We start from the raw sequence: 16292 nt of genomic DNA, 5'->3' as shown, positions 1-16292 counted from the left end.
CGTCCGCTCAACTGTATATATTTTCATTACCCTATTTATTTTGTTAATGAATTGTACATCGCCTCGATTCTATTTAGTTGCCATTGTTTTTACGAGATGTTCTTCCCCTTGACTCTGTTTATTGCCATTGTTCTCGTCTGTCCGTCTCCCCCGATTAGACTGTAAGCCCGTCAAACGGCAGGGACTGTCTCTATCTGTTGCCGACTTGTTCATCCCAAGCACTTAGTACAGTGCTCTGCACATAGTAAGCGCTCAATAAATACTATTGAATGAATGAATGAATGATAAAGGGGATTAAGACCGTGAGCCTCACGTGGGACAACCTGATTGCCCTGTATCTCCCCGGCTCTTAGAACAGTGCTCTGCACATAGGAAGCGCTTAACGAATACCAACATTATTATTATAAAGTTTACCGAGACACCACAAATGTTTGTTTATGCAAGATTGCGCATACTCTAATGCTTGGTAAAACACTATATCACCTGTTTTCCACACTGAAGCAGGGTTGCTTAGTGGATTGAGCATGGGCTTGGGAGTCAAAAGGACCTGATTTCTATTCCCAGCTCCACCAGTTGGCTGCTGCCTGGCCTTGGGCAAGTCGCTTAACTTCTCTGTGCCTCAGCCACCTCATCCGTAAAACGGGGATCAAGACAGTGAGCCCCATGAGGGGCAAGGACTGTGTCCAACCTGATAAACTTGGATCTATCCCAGTGCTTAGTGCGGTGACTGGCACATAGTAACCACTTAACAAATACCACAGTTATTATTATTATTACTAACTGAAAATTTGAGCTTTGGCTACATTTTCGGATCTTCCGTGAGACCGAGTGAGTTCACCTGATCAGAGGCATATGCAACCAGCTTTTCCATGACAGCTGTTTCTGTCAGCTTTGGGTTCTTCGAGCGGATGTGTCGAATGGCTTTCATCCTAGCAGCAAGCAGAGTAACCAGTGTGGCTTCACTGGCACTTCCCTGAGGTAAAAAAGAAAGCCCAGTGAGGACACAAGTGAAGGAGACAAACCCTGAGATAAAACTGTGAATGAACTCTGTTTGACCTTCAGTCCTGCAGACTGTTACCTTGTTGTGAACAGGGAACATGTCTACCAACTCTGTTATACTGTACTCCCCTGAGCACTTAGTACAATGAGCTGCACAGGTAAGCGCTCAATAAATAGGATTGATTGATGAAGTTGGCTAGGTTGTAGTTAGGCTGCCATTTAATAATAATAATAATAATAATTTTGGTATTTGTTAAGCGCTTACTATATGTAGAGCACTGTTCTAAGCGCTGGGGGAGATACAGGGTTATCGGGTTGTCCCACGTGAGGCTCCCAGTCTTTATCCCCATTTTACAGATGAGGGAACTGAGGCACAGAGAAGTTAAGTGACTCGCCCACAGTCACACAGCTGACAAGTGGCAGAGCCGGGATTCGATCCCATGACCTCTGACTCCAAAGCCCGGGCTCTTTCCACTGAGCCACGCTGCTTCTCAAAGAAGTCTTGGGGCTGGGAGGGGGACTGTGGCCTTGTGTAAATAGTGTCAGCGACCCCAGGTTCGCAGTCCCAGAAATCCCTCTGCACTCAGAAGGACTACAGTCCCAGCCGTGCCCACGATATATTCTTCCTGCCCCATCTCTTTGGATCATGAAGAAAGCTCCTTTCAGAGAAGCAGCATGCCCTAGTGGCAAGAGTACAGTCTTGGGACTCAGAAGACATGAGTTCTAATCCTGGCTCCACTGCTCTGTGACCTTGGGCAAATCATTTCACTTCTCTTTGCCTCATTTACTTCATCTGTAAAATGGGGATTAAGACTGTGAGCCCCATGTGGGACAGGGACTGTGACCAGCCTGATTACCTTGTTTGTACCCCAGTGTTTAGAACAGTGCTTGGCACATAGAAAGTGCTTAACAAATTCCATAACTATAATTACTACTACAGTTATAATTATTATTCAGAGCAATCTCTGACAGGGCGATACCCAGTGGCGACAGGTGGGATTCAGTAAGATTTTATTTGCCACAAAACTGTAATCTCCTAGAGAGCAGGGATCACATCTACCAATTATTTTGTAATAATAATTGTAATTATGCTATTGTTTAAACATTTACTATGTGCCAGCACTGTTCTAAGCACTGGAGTAGATACAGGGTAATCAGGTTGTCCCATGTGAGGCTCACAATCTCCATTATACAGATGAGGTAACTGAGGCACAGAGAAGTTAAGTGGCTTGCCCAAGGTCACACAACAGACAGGTGGAAGAGCCGGATTTAGAACCCAAGTCCTCTGACTCCCAAGCCTGTGCTCTTTCCACTAGGCCGAGCTGTTTCTGTGCTCTCCAGACCATTTAGTACAGTGCTCTGCACACAATAAGTGCTCAATAGATACCACTGGTTAATTGACCGAGTGCCACTTAGTAGGTCAGGGGTTAAGAAGATGTGGCTTTCACTGCCAGAGTGATACTCTGATAATAATAATGTTGGTATTTGTTAAGCGCTTACTGTGTGCCGAGCACTGTTCCAAGCGCTGGGGTAGACACGGGGGAATCAGGTTGTCCCATGTGGGGCTCACAGTCTTAATCCCCATTTTACAGATGAGGTAACTGAGGCACCGAGAAGTTAAGTGACTTGTCCAAAGTCACACAGCTGACAAGTGGCCGAGCCGGGATTCGATCCCATGACCTCTGACTCCAAAGCCCGGGCTCTTTCCACTGAGCCACGCTGCTTCTGCTACTCTAGAACAGCCAACAATGCCTGTCTCTCCAGGACTTCATCCCAATCTGTCCTGTGTCAAGTTTAGTAACCCAGGCCGGGGAGGGGAAGTCTATCTGATCCGGAAAAGCTCTCTGTGGGCTGAAAGTCTTTGAGCACCACACCTCACACCCACAACTCCTATGCTCTTTGCCCACTGCTGATCTACTGGCCTCCTGTCACGTGGCAGTGGGAAACCCCTTTCCACCTTCTGAAGTCATCTCTTGGGAATGGCTGCCTGGATACAATCTGCATTTGCATGTTCTCCCATTGGATTGTCTTCCTCTTGAGAGCAGGGAGTCTATCTTTTGCTTTTAATGGAGATTCCCATATTCGTTCAATAGTATTTATTGAGCGCTTACTATGTGCAGAGCACTGTACTAAGCGCTTGGAATGTACAAATCGGTAACCGACAGAGACAGTCCCTGCCCTTTGATGGGCTTACAGTCTACTCCGGGGAGAAGGACAGACAAGAACAATGGCAATAAATAAAAACAAGGGGAAGAGCATAATCAAGGGGAAGAACATAATACACAGTCAGTACCTAATAAATGTAAGTCAGACATCAGAAGAGAAAGGAAGAAAGAAAGGAAGAGGGCTTGGTAAGGACGGGAAAGATTTTCTCTGATTGTTTTTCATGTTCTTAAACTAGATTTCAATTCTTGGTGAAAAGTAAATCCTATAAACTTAGTTAAATCTCCTCTATGATAGAATGACAAACCAAAATGACAAGGTGGGGAAGCAGTAATGTAATCTCTCTAGACTTCAAAAAGGCTTTTTATTCCATCCTCAGTCTAACATTGTTTTCCTGTCACTGTAGCATCCATCGGTATTCCAATCAATCATATCTACTGAGCACTTACTGCGTGCAAAGCTCACTAACCACTCGGGAGAGTATGATAAAACAGAGTTGGCAGACACGTTCCCTGCCCACAGTGAACTTACAGACTAGAGGGGGAGACAGACGTTAACATAAACAAATTACAGATATGTACATAAGTGCTGTGGGTTGAGAGAGGGTTGAATGAAATACGTAAATTCAAGTGCAAGGGTGACACAGAAGTGAGTGGAAGAGAGGAAATGAGGGCTTAGTTAGGGAAGGCCTCTTGGAGGAGATGTGCTTTTAATATGATTTTGAAGGTTGGGAGGGTGATGGTCTGTCAGATATGAAGAGGGAAGATGTTGATTCTGGGGGTGACCCAGGGCTGAGGGTTTGTGGTACGAGAAGGGCGAAGGGATAAGGGAGCGAGTATATCATATTCCTTCCATCATTAAAAGTTACGTAGAGATTATTGTCCATCCTGAGTTTCCGAGTGTAGTCTCAGGACAGGAAAAGAGAAGAGGAAGTGCAACTGGAAACCACAGCACACCGGAACGGAAGGAAGCCAGAAAAATAAGGGCCACGTTGGAAGAGGTAGAGTGAAGAAAAGGGTGACTGAAGGACTAGTTAAAAGAGGGATGAAGACATGACTCAAGTTGATCAAAGTTTATGACATTTTCCTCTCTTCTGGATGTGCTACTGAATCTAGTTGTCCCATCTTTCCCCTTGTAAGCAAATACCTTTCCCTTCCCTCACTCCATTCTCCATTAACCAAATTATGTAAGGATTTTCATTTATCGAGTGAAGGTTCTGTAGGCCATAAGAATGACTAGTTCCCTTTCTCAAGGATCAAAAATATCGGAAAAACACACATAATGGGCCAAGCTTTCCCAAGCATATCAAAGAGCCCACCGCTGCAGTCCGCAGTATGCAGTATATGTTCCCGCAAACCCACACAAGGAATTAACCATGATTTTTTTTTCCTTTCTTGAAAACACATCTTTGAAAAGTGCCATCCTCTAGGCTATAAGGGCTGTAATGATACCTTTATTTTTATTGAAGTCAAACAATGGTTGCCATGGGGAGCCAGGATCAAGAGGCATAAGGAAATATTGGTGGGAGTTGATGCTAAATGACCGCTGGAGCCGCAGACCGAAATTTTCTTTCATCTTCTGTTTTTTTGTTTTTTTCAAGTGTCCCCTCACTCACAGTGGGAAATTGGCTTCACGGCACTATGGGCTTTCAAACACAATTAACGGCCAATTTTCAAAGGCCTCATTGGTCCGTCAGCACAATTATCGTTTGGCATTTGAGTCTAAAATGATTGACACTCCTCTATTGTCTTTCCTTGCTATACGTTCCTTTCTGATTGTTTTGGAGAGGAGGGCCGAAGGGAGAGAATCGATACTTCAAAGTGTCTCATCTTAAGCAAGAGCATGGACACCTCTCTAGCTGTTCCTAAACCTTCCTGATGTCCGAGGCCTTTCCAAATTACAGGTAATCAACCTTGTCAGCTGGGAAGGGTGACATTTCCTGCTAGTGAACAGTCAATGTAATTACCCTTTGTCGTCAGCAGAGAACAGAGGAGTTCAGGCCCAAGAGGCAAAGATACTTCGAATCTCAGCTAAAAAAAGAAAACGCTCTGGAAATATCCACATGCCCTTCATGACTCTGTAATACTGGAAGCCTTCTCGCTGGATGGGGAATAGACTAGGATGGAACTGAACTTTAAATACCACCCTAGAATCACTAACACACATGTAGCAAAAGGGACTGGATGAAACAGGAGCAATCTGGAGAACTGCCTCAGGGCTCTAACACGAGAAGGGATCCATGCCTCATGCCAACAGAATATGTCCACTTTCTTTATTTAGTTGACATCTCTCTAGTTGAAAATATTTCTATGTTTGTCTCCCCTGTGGAGTATAAGCTACTTCTGAGCAGGGAACCTGCTAGACTGTGAGCTCGTTGTGGGCAGGGAATGTGTCTGTTTGTTGTTCTATTGTACAGAGCTTTGCACACAGTAAACGCTCGGTAAATACCGCTGAATGAATTAATGAACAACCCCGGTGTCTAGGACGGTGAATCACACCTAATGGGAGCTTAATAAATACTAATTCTACTGCTGCTTCTGCTACTCTGGTGACCAGAATACGATTCCCAGCTCCGCGGAGTACAACGGTGAATTTCGGGAGCCCATGCAATAGAGTCTCTCCCACTGTTCCCAATGGGACTGCATTTATGCTCCTTCCTTCCTTGCTCCCACGAGTGATGCCTGACATCACAATTCTAGAATGCGGGGTCCCCAGGCTGAAATCTGGCCCTAGGACCCATGGAAAAGCTGTTCTATAGCTTCCCACCAATACCATAATCCTAGGCATTCCCAAAAGGAACAATGGATCCTTGTGAGGGAGAGGGGCTCAGTCCTCTCATAATAGGCTCATTCATTGATCAAGGCCACATTGCGTTTCATTTGCTGATGCCTTAGATGTTTATCTTTTTGAATAGATGACTCTACTGAATCATGCTTCCCTAGTTACCATGTCAATGGGTTGCCATTATAATTTCCTGGGATTCAGTGCGTTTCTCAGGGAAATGTTATTTAAACAGCACCTCTGGCAGACCAAGCTCTTTTCAGAACTGACAGCCAATCAAATGGATTATAAAGAACACGGCAAACGAAATGACGCAGGCCGCAAAGTAGCAATATATAGAATTGGCAATCTATGCGGAGAAGCATCAGGCAAAGACCTCAATCAAATCGATCAATCCTATTTACTCAGTGCTTGCTGTGTGCAGAGCCCTGTACTAAGCACTTGGGAGAGCACAATATATCAGACTTGGTAGACACGTTCTCTGCCTACAATGAGCTTACAGTCTAGTAGGAGGGGGGAAATTGAAGTGCAAGATATCTTGTGTGGCAGCAAATCACTTCCCTCAGAGATGTTATAGTGCTGACTCCAGACAAAGCCCTCCCTGGATTTCTGGTCCTTGGGGCAGGGGAGAGTGGAAACGAGTTGAGGATAGAATGTGGGGAGAAAACTGGAGCTGGAAGCCCCTTGATTTCTATGAGCTCTTGGCTTCTAAGAGTCCTAATCTTCCAACTAGCCACTTAGCTGCATGAACGAGGATTGTTGGCCACTAAACTCCAAGGGAAAGAGATGTGCTTCCATTTGAAAAAGGGTCTGGGCCCAGAACTGCCCCCCAAAACTTTGTAAATCCTCATCCAAAAACAACCTGGGATTTTCCGGAAGCCACCAGAAGACTGAGAGGAGAATCGACTGCATTAGGGAAACCAGGGTGAGCGAGCACAGATTTGCATCCTCCAGGGGACGGCACCTACAGAAGCTGCTAGACCTATCGATCACAGTAATAACTGTAATATTTGATAAGTCCTTACTATGTGCCAAACACTGTACTAAGCTCTAGGGTAGAGTCAATGTCATCAGGTTGAGCATAGTCCCTGTCCCACATGGGGCTCCCAGTCTAAGGAGGAGAGGGGCAGGCATTTAAACCCTGTTTTACAGATGTGAAAACTGAGGCGTAGAGAACTTGTCCAAGGTAACGCAGCAGGCAAGTGGCAAAGCTGTGATTAGAACTCAGGTCCTCTGACTCTCAGGCCCAAGTTCTTTCCACTAGGCCATGCTCTGGCTGGCTGCCCTCCTTTCTCAACATTCAGAATTGTTTTAATGTAACAATCAAATGTTTTAAGAGATGAGTAAAGTCATTTCTCTATCACAGCTATTTTTCCCTAGTAGCTTTTATTCAATAAATACTACTTCACTGCTATGAAGTGTGTTAAATATCAGAGACAGGGACATTTCTGTAGCCACTGAGCTGAACTTTGATTTTTCCCATATTTTCTAACACATGTGTGGGTCGATCAGACATTTAAGTGCTTAGATGTTTTTCCACTCCTCAAAAGCCTCCAATGGCTGCCTGTTTCTCTCCACATCAAACAGAAACTCACCCTTCACCACCAGCTTCGAGACGCTCAGTTCAACTCTCAGTTCAACTCTTTGCCCACTATCTATCCTCAGTCCTCTCCCAGGAGAGCCCAGCCCACACAATGCACTCCTCTATGCACCAAACCTATGCACCAAACCTATGGACTACGCATTCGATCTCATCTCTTTCACTGACGACTTCCTGCTCGCTCCTGCTCTCTCCCTCCCTCCTACCTTATTATATCCATCAAACCACTATTCTCTCCCCATCTTCAAACCCTTCTAAAATCACCTCTCCACCAAGGAGGCTTTCCCTGATTAATTTCTCATCTCCCCACCCTATTTCTCCACACTCCTGCCTCTTAAGGAATTCTGCGTCACCTATGCGCTTACGTCCGCACCCCTATGCACTTAGGAAATCAGTCCCTCCACCCCATAGCACTTATATACAAACCTTTATAATTGGTTGCTTCCTCCACCTGTAATATGTTTTAGTGTCTGTCTCCCACTCTAAATTTCAAGGCCCTTTGAGGGAAGGGATCATGTCTACTAACTCTGTTGTTCTTTCCCAAGTGTGTTTGTACAATGAGCTACACATAGCAGGGGTTCAATGCATCCTACTGATTGATTGATTGACTGATTTTAGGGTACCTTTCATTCAACAACCACCATTCACCCTCGTGATGGTATACCTTGTGTTTGTGCCTATTTTCAGTTTATATTTTAACACCTATTTACCACTGTCTACTTTTGCTTTCAACAGCTGTAGTGTTTTGGGAACGTTCTGGGTCTCTGAGTTTCTCCAATTGGATTATAAACTCTTTGGAGCTTTTATTCAACTGAATGCTCCCAATTGCTTAAGACAGTGCTCTGCCAGAGTAGGAGCTCAAAAAATACTATTGACTAATTGATTTGACGTTCATGTCCTTCAGGAGGCATTTCCTAATTAAACTCCACCTTCCCAGATTGCATTAGTCCAACAAGTGTTCTCAGCACTTAGTTATGTTGCTGACTTAAATTCACTCACATTTGTTTATGTTCCTCTTTAATTTACCACAGCCTTGCTATAAGCCATTATAGCATTGCTTCTTTCTTCTGCTTCCACTTTCTGTAAACATTTTATGCCTGGTCATTTCCCCTCTTAGACTATAAGCTCCTTGGGGACAAAGACCTTGTCTCCTACTCCTGTTGTATTCTCCCAAGTACAGAGTACAGTAATCTGCATACAGTAGGGATTCAATAAATGTGAGTGGCCTCTAGCAGAGGCCAATGGGTAGAGTTTTAATCAACCAACCAACAAATCATATTTACTGAGCTCTTATTGTGTGCAGAGCATTGTACTAAGTGTGAGGGAGAATACAGTACTACAATATTACAGACACTTTCCTTGACCGCAAGGAGCTTACTGAAGAACATAATTCCCAATTTCTTGCTTCTCCTTACCTGAATCACGCCACCACCTTCTCCATCTCTCCCAGCTAAAAACTCTTCTGGAAGATTAATCATCCTCCCCAGCCAATCCAACATCACAGTTTCCAGTTCAGTGCAAGCTGGACTAGCAACCTGTTGGGAAAGGAAGACAGTGTGAACCAAAAATCATGAGAGTACTTAGTCATAATAGGTTCCTTGGGGAATAAGTGTGTGCTTGATCTGCAGGGTGTTGCCTTACTTTTGCTCAGTGAAATCAGAAAAGTTTACTCTCCTTCTTCAGGGAGTCACATCACCATTTTTTTTTGAAGTGAATCTCCCATCAAGTTTCCCAAAGGAGAGCAATGATTGTGAGAGAACCAGTCTGAGAAGCTGCATGGCCTAGTGGCAAGAACACGGGCTTGCAAGTCAGAAGATGTGAGTTCTAACTCTGCTACTTGTCTGCTATGTGACCTTGGGCAAGTCACTTAATTTCTCTGTCCCTCAGTTCTTTCATCTGTAAAATGGGAATTATGACTGTGGGACAGGGACTGTGTCCACCTGATTAGCTTGTATCTACCCTAGCGCTTACAACAGTGTATGGCACATAGTAAGCACTTAACAAATATCATAATTATTACTATTGTTATTATTGTCCCACCTAAGTTGAAAGTAAGAATTTGGTCTAATATGTTTATCTTGGAGTTTTTCTGTCTGTCTGCAAATCATTCTTTAATTTCCTGAAACACTCTCTTCCTTATTTAAAGGTAGAAGGAGAACAATTTCTCAACTCTCAAACATGATTCTTTCCTCATCTCCAAAGGCTGAACCCGCACAATTTTTGAAGCAGCGGGAGAAAAGCCGAGGAGAGGGGATTTCGGGTCACGTGATATCAAGTTTTTAATCCCCGTGGTTCCTTGATCCTCTTTTCGGAACTGGAGTCTGTAATCTTAAGAACCCTCTTCTGTTCCATTTCTCCTCACAATGCCACTTCCCTGGATAATATTTTCTCTACGTTTGAGTAGTCATAAAACCAGACCTAAATAGAGAAATGGCGCTCACCAGTGATAAATAGGAGCCTCTCTTCAACTAACTGAAAGAGCGAAGTCAGTCCATCGATCAGTGGCGTTTACTGAGGGCTTTCTGTGCCCAGAGCACTGTACTAAGCACTTGGAAGAGGATAATACAGTAGAGTCAGAATTGCATCCCATTGCAACCCACTGAATTTTGATTCTGTCTGCACTAAACTCAAATCAGCATGGAAAGTCCTTTAAAGCAGTGATCATTTTTCCAAGCCCTATTTTACTCTCTCAAATGCTTGGTATATAGTGTGCTGCATGCAGTAGGTGTTCAATAAGTGCTCCCTATAATCAGGCCCCAGACCTAACGACATGGATTAATTTTAAACTGTGCTTCTAGTCTTGCCCTTCCCTCATTTCCTCCCAATTACATTTTTTTTCAGAGTCCCCTTTTGGTCCTCACATAGTTTTTCAATAACAGAATGTTTTTAACAAACAAAACAAACTATTTGCCACTCTTGCTGTTCTGGATAGTGAGTAGAAAGTCTGCTTGTCACAGTGCCACATACTTGAAAGACTGTGTTTTTTCTTCCCCCAAAATTCACCACTTACCCAAGAAAATCCTATGCAGCCAATGGCCCCACACAGCATGTCTCCCAACATTGCCGGATAGGAACTGGCTGTTGGGAAATAGGCAAAGAAGTAGGGACTGTGCCAGTGGGTCACCTGGGAGGAGAAAAAGTTCATTTTAAAGGTGAGAAAGAGATGGGTGATCCATTCTTAAGGGATTCTGGGGCACTACCTCTTGGGCAGGAGATGGTCAGTTCAAAAGTCAGGAGCAGCTCTTTCCAACATGAAAGATACCAGGTTATTTGGTGCTTTTTAAAAGAGTTTGTAAAGTCATTCAGGACTGATCTTTACTAAGTGACAACCAAGATTTTTTTTTTGGTCCATCATGTTCATATTTAGTCAAGAGCAATGCCATCAACTCTTCTTCCATACAAATATTTTCCAAAATGAAATATGCATACAGTCTTCTGTGGAAAGAAATGGAAATGTTGAGGTATTTGATTATGTAGATCTTTTCTAGGAAGTATAATTTCTTCCCTAGACCTGAAAAATACGATCTTTTGTTTTAAATCTAAGCCAGGAGATAAGATTCACTGAGAGGGAGACTTCAGCATGGAGCCATCTTACCTGCAAGCTGCACCTTTAATGTAAAACCAATATTCTTTCCCCTTTATGATTCACAAAAGTGGAAACAGCACATTACAGTTTCCATGGATAGGCTAAATCTCAGATATAGATTCTCTCTGACTTAGTTAAAAACTCATCCTACTTACAATAACCATAAACCTCGGGCCGATTGACAAGGTGGCCCTGAGTCCTTCAGCCTGGGTTAATCAAGTTAAATCAACTTAGTACTGATCCATGGAGCATTTCTTTGATGAAACAAAGAAGATTGGAGGTGTCACACTGAGAAAGAGCAAAAGGATCATTTCTTCCCAGAGAAGGCCTGATTACTGTTTTATTGGACTTTGGGCGAGGGGGGTGGATGTGCATGCTGGGGTGTCATTTGCTCTCAGGTGAGTGAACCAGCTGCGGATCTGGACTTCCTAAGCAGAGAGGTATGTGGATCAGTGAAGTGTTTAGAGCGATGGAGAGCAGGATACTGATCTGGCAAAAGAGAGATGCACAACAAACAAATAGCTAGAGATGTAGATCAAAAGCAAACAGTCCAACTGCAAGTAACATAACATCCTGTTCCTGGGTCCACCTCCCTCTTTGGGTTGCCCACTTTGGACACTAGCCTTATCAGGCCGGGAACCCAATCCCACTGAAGGAGAGAAGTGACTCCCACATCTCACTGAGAAGGGGGGTTTGTGTTCCATCTATAATCAGGTTTCTAGAAGAGACCTTGATAATTATCAGCCTGTGGAGGTCACCTGTACCTAGAAACCTGGCAAAATCTGCTCGATGTAGAATTAGAGAAGCTTTCAGCAACCTGTCTTAGTTTCTGGAAGGGGTATCATGCCTTGTTTTTTTGTTAGAAAGAATAATGATAAATAATCGTGGTACTTGCTAAGCATTTACTATGTGGTAAACACTATATTAAGATCTGGGATAGATAGAAGATCATCAAGCCAGATACAATCCCAGTTCCACAGCGTAGGGTGGAGGAAAATGGGTATTCAATCCTCGCTTTACACATGAGGAATCTGAGGCATAGAGAAGTTAAATGACTTGCCCAAGGTCACACAGAAGGCAACAGGTGAAGCCCACATTAGAATCCAGGTCTTCTGACTCTCAGACTTGTGCTTTTTCTACTAGAACATGCTGGAGTTTGTTAATAAGCATATGGATGGAGAAGAGTCTGTAGGCATAATAGTTAGATTTTTCAAACGACTTTTGAAAAATTTTCCTCTGCATAAGGTTTTAAAAAGGTACTTATAAAGGAATGCAGAAAAAAATGGAGATAAAATGACCGGTTTTGGGGGTGTGAAGAAGTTCTAATAGCGGGGCATTTTAAGGATCAGAGCGAGGACTGATTTTACTTAGCATTTTCATAAATGATTGGAAGAGAGTATCCAGTAAAATCTCTAAATTTATAGGTGCCTTTATTCCTTCTAAGTGATGTAATATCTTGTAGACAGGATAAAATGCCGAAGAGCTTAAATGCGAATAAGCACAAAAAAGCCTCCAAGGACAGTAGAACAATTAATTCTGAATTACAGGTCCATGGCTCAGAAAGAGCTCTCAGAGTCATTGTTTACCACTTATTCCATTCTGATCATTGGCTCACTGTACAGTGCAACCATAAAGGCTGATAAATTCTAGGCATTAACAGGAAGAGAAAGAAATCCAAACAAAAACTTGGGTTTACGTATGTATAAAGAAAAGCAGCATGGCCTAGTGGAAAGAGTGCAGGCTTGGTGGGCCAAGGACATGGGTACTAATCCCAGCTCTGCCATGTACCTGTTGTGTGACCTTGGGTAAGTCACTTAACTTCTCTGTGACTCAGTTCCTTCATATTAAATGGGAATTCAGAACCCATTCTCCCTCCTACTTAGCTTGTGAGTCCCATGTAGAGCCAGCGTTTAGTACAATGCCTGCTCCATAGTAAGCACTCAACAACAACCACAATCATTTATATTATTATAGCAATATGGTATGTAAATTCCTGGAATGCTAGCCTAATTCTCATCATCATAACTGAGGAAGGATAGAATAGTGCAGGTTAGGGAGAATGGAGGTCACAGAGATTAGATTTGGTAGAGTCAATGAATCAATCGTATTTATTGAGCACGTATTGTGTGCAGAGCACCGTAAGCAGCTTGGCTCAGTGGAAAGAGCCCGGGCTTGGGAGTCAGAGGTCATGGGTTCAAATCCTGACTCTGCCACTTGTCAGCTGTGTGACTGTGGGCAAGTCACTTCACTTCTCTGTGCCTGTTACCTCATCTGTAAAATGGGGATTAATAGGGATTAACTTGGAGCCTCATGTGGGACAACCTGATGACCCTGTATCTACCCCAGCGCTTAGAACAGTGCTCCGCACATAGTAAGCGCTTAACAAATGCCAACATTATTATTATTATTACTAAGCCCTTGGGAGAGTGCAATACAACACAGTAACAGACACATCCCCTGCCTACCGCAAGCTTACAGCTCCCGGAAAGTGCTTAGTACAGTGCTCTGCACACCGTAAGCGCTCGATAAATATGATTGAATGAATGAATGAATGGAAAGGTATAAAATGAAAAGGCTGGAAACTTTTTGTCTGAAAAGATTAATGGCGAGAAGGCTCCTGAGCGAAGACTACAAAATAATGGAAGCTATGAGTAGAATGAGCACAAGTGCTGGCCTTTCCAGAAGGAGTAGACACCAAAGAAGTTGGAAGACCATCCATCTAATTGGTTTTCATTACTCAAAGGTGCTGCTTTGGATGGTGAAGTTCACCAATGGGTGTGTGTGCTTCTGAGTGGGCCCACACAAGGCCTGCAGTCTTGGCCACTTGAGCATACAAGATGGCTAACCTTTGTTGGGTCATCATACTTGTTGTCTGCAGTGCATCTGGTGCTGTTTTTGCTTTTGCTTCCTCATCTCGTGATCCTACTACCATCTGTTCACAAATAACCATAGCAGATTATGGGCAGGGAATGTATCTGTTTATCGTTGTATTGTACTCTCCCAAGCACCTAGTACAGTGTTCTGAACACATTAAGCGCTCACAAAATACAACTGAATGAACTGTTCTTTTCTCCATTGGAGAACTTACCCATGGATGCGCTTGGGGACTGGGGAGCCTGATGCATTGCCAAAGCATAGCCCACATTGACTTGCATCTAAAACTAGATTCTTGCTGCACTAACGGGTTTATCCCCTACAGAGCTGATCTCTGTTTCTGGGCCAGCCATTTTTCCATCCTGATTAGTGCAAAATGTTTACTTGACGACTAGGATTTCATTGTTCGTGATTCAATCTTGCCACTCGATTCTGTATATGGGCCATAAGTGGCACTGATGGAACTGGGCCAGGAGTTGGAATGATAATTGATGTTGGAAAACACTACACTAATGTAGAAATTTGCACTTCTCTGATGTCAGATACGCCATTATACATATCTACATCTCTACCAGAGGATAGGTTGGCCTTGGACATTAGATTTTCTATTTCCCTGCCCAATAGGTGCACCACTTGTCTATAGCTGCACTGCTGAAGACGTTAGGTTCAAAGCCAAAAGGAAGACTACCTTTAGCACAAGCAAGAGGTGAGAATATAGAATTCATCGCCAGGCTGTAAACTGCACAGGGAGACAATACCAACAGGTTTAAGAACGTTTTACATAAATTAATGGTGAAAGGCATAATGAGATATTAAAGAGAATATTGGGACGGCCAAAATCTCAAAATGGGTTTAAATAGATCTGTGGATGGTAGGTCTTTGTGGATTACTGAAAGGGGAAAACTAAGGAATTATAATTAATTATAATGCTGTTGAGGTAACTATCACCCTGCCTTTCCAAGAATCTTTCAGCATTCCAGAGTTGGAGACATAATTCCAGGCTGGAAGAACCATTCTGGACTAGCTTGACCTAGTGTGGCACTGCTGATGTTTTTACAAGGAAAATCAGCATTTGGACAGAGCAGTTGGGTCAGTGGGGACCTTGAAATATTACTAAACCTTCTGTCTTTTATCATCGTATCAAACATGAATCTGGAGGACATAATATTGACAGAGGAGCCAGCTGCACTGAAAATATTGGATGAATAAATCAACAGACCAAGCATGAAATGATTTCAAATTAATTTTAAAAGGTAAAGCAATAGATAGTTAATTCCTCTGCACACTTGACATTTTCCACAAATACAGTTTTTTGATAAGTAGCTTAGTCATTGTGCACAGTGCAGCTAAACCTCCCAACTCCTTTATAAAACATTCAACCTCGGTCTCCTTTTAAAGCCCAAAATGCCCAGTAGTAATAAACTAGAAAAAAAACCCAGGAGAAATAATTGTTCTCCATCATATAAGAACCAATAATTTCTTAGTCTTTCCTTTTAAAAGGCAGATTTGTAAGCTGTCATATTTTTTCAAATCTTTTCCATGTACACATACATAATTATCACAAGTGGGACACAGATTTCAAATGGAATTGTTTTGCTGGCTACAAATCAAAGACTTTGGGGAAATCTCTCCTATGCATATACAATTTCCAGCTTCAGAATTTGGTTCCAAAAACATTTTCACTTAATAATGACTTACCAAACATGATTATGAACATGGTTAACTCACTAAACATGAAACATTAGTGATAAGCATTCTAGCTCTCTTTTTCCTTATGTCTAGCTCTGTTATTTTGCATCATTTGTAGGATAAGTTGCTAGATTTACTCAAGGACGTTTTAATTCCTTTGACCCAGCACTTCAAGGTCATTAAATGTCATCTACTTATCCATTTTCTTTTTTGATGATTTTTCAGTGGAATAAATGTGATGGCATTTTAGCTGATGGATCTATTGCATTTGAATTCCATGAAATAGCTCTTACCCCAGGCATAACTATCCTATCAACATCTCTCATGACATCCTCAAAAGTTTCTGGCTCTTGCGGAGCTGAGTCTGGAATGAGATTTCTCAAATACCCTGGTTGCACCTCTGGAAAGACCTGGCGTTTATCGATTTCCTCCATGTAATGTGCAATGTAGTCCACCATCTCCTTTCCTCTCTTGCGGAACTCATTGATGTTCATAGTACCTGAAAGTCAAATCACAACATTGAAAGCAACACTAAGGACTCCCCAGACCACCATTTCAGGCTGCTGCCAAATCCTTCCATTTATTCTTTCATGCCATTTC

The 16292-nt window shown here is 42.9% G+C and overlaps 1 protein-coding gene across 2 annotated transcripts in view; it reads right to left on the bottom strand.

Moving 5' to 3' along the window:
• DDC (dopa decarboxylase) overlaps positions 1-16292 on the bottom strand; it is a 78688-nt gene that overhangs the window by 43576 nt on the left and 18820 nt on the right. For both annotated transcript variants that reach the window (XM_029064121.2, XM_029064120.2), the window contains exons 2-5: positions 15986-16191; positions 10554-10667; positions 8959-9078; positions 839-973 (exon numbers count right to left, since the gene is read on the bottom strand). In XM_029064121.2, coding sequence (XP_028919954.1) covers positions 839-973; positions 8959-9078; positions 10554-10667; positions 15986-16186 — 570 coding nt within the window. In that variant the 5' untranslated portion in view covers positions 16187-16191. The remainder of the gene's footprint in view (positions 1-838; positions 974-8958; positions 9079-10553; positions 10668-15985; positions 16192-16292) is intronic.

Source organism: Ornithorhynchus anatinus, chromosome 4 (assembly GCF_004115215.2).
Source record: "Ornithorhynchus anatinus isolate Pmale09 chromosome 4, mOrnAna1.pri.v4, whole genome shotgun sequence".
NCBI lineage: Eukaryota > Metazoa > Chordata > Mammalia > Monotremata > Ornithorhynchidae > Ornithorhynchus > Ornithorhynchus anatinus.
Note: the sequence above shows the minus strand (reverse complement) of the source record. Positions and strands in the feature narration are given on the sequence as shown.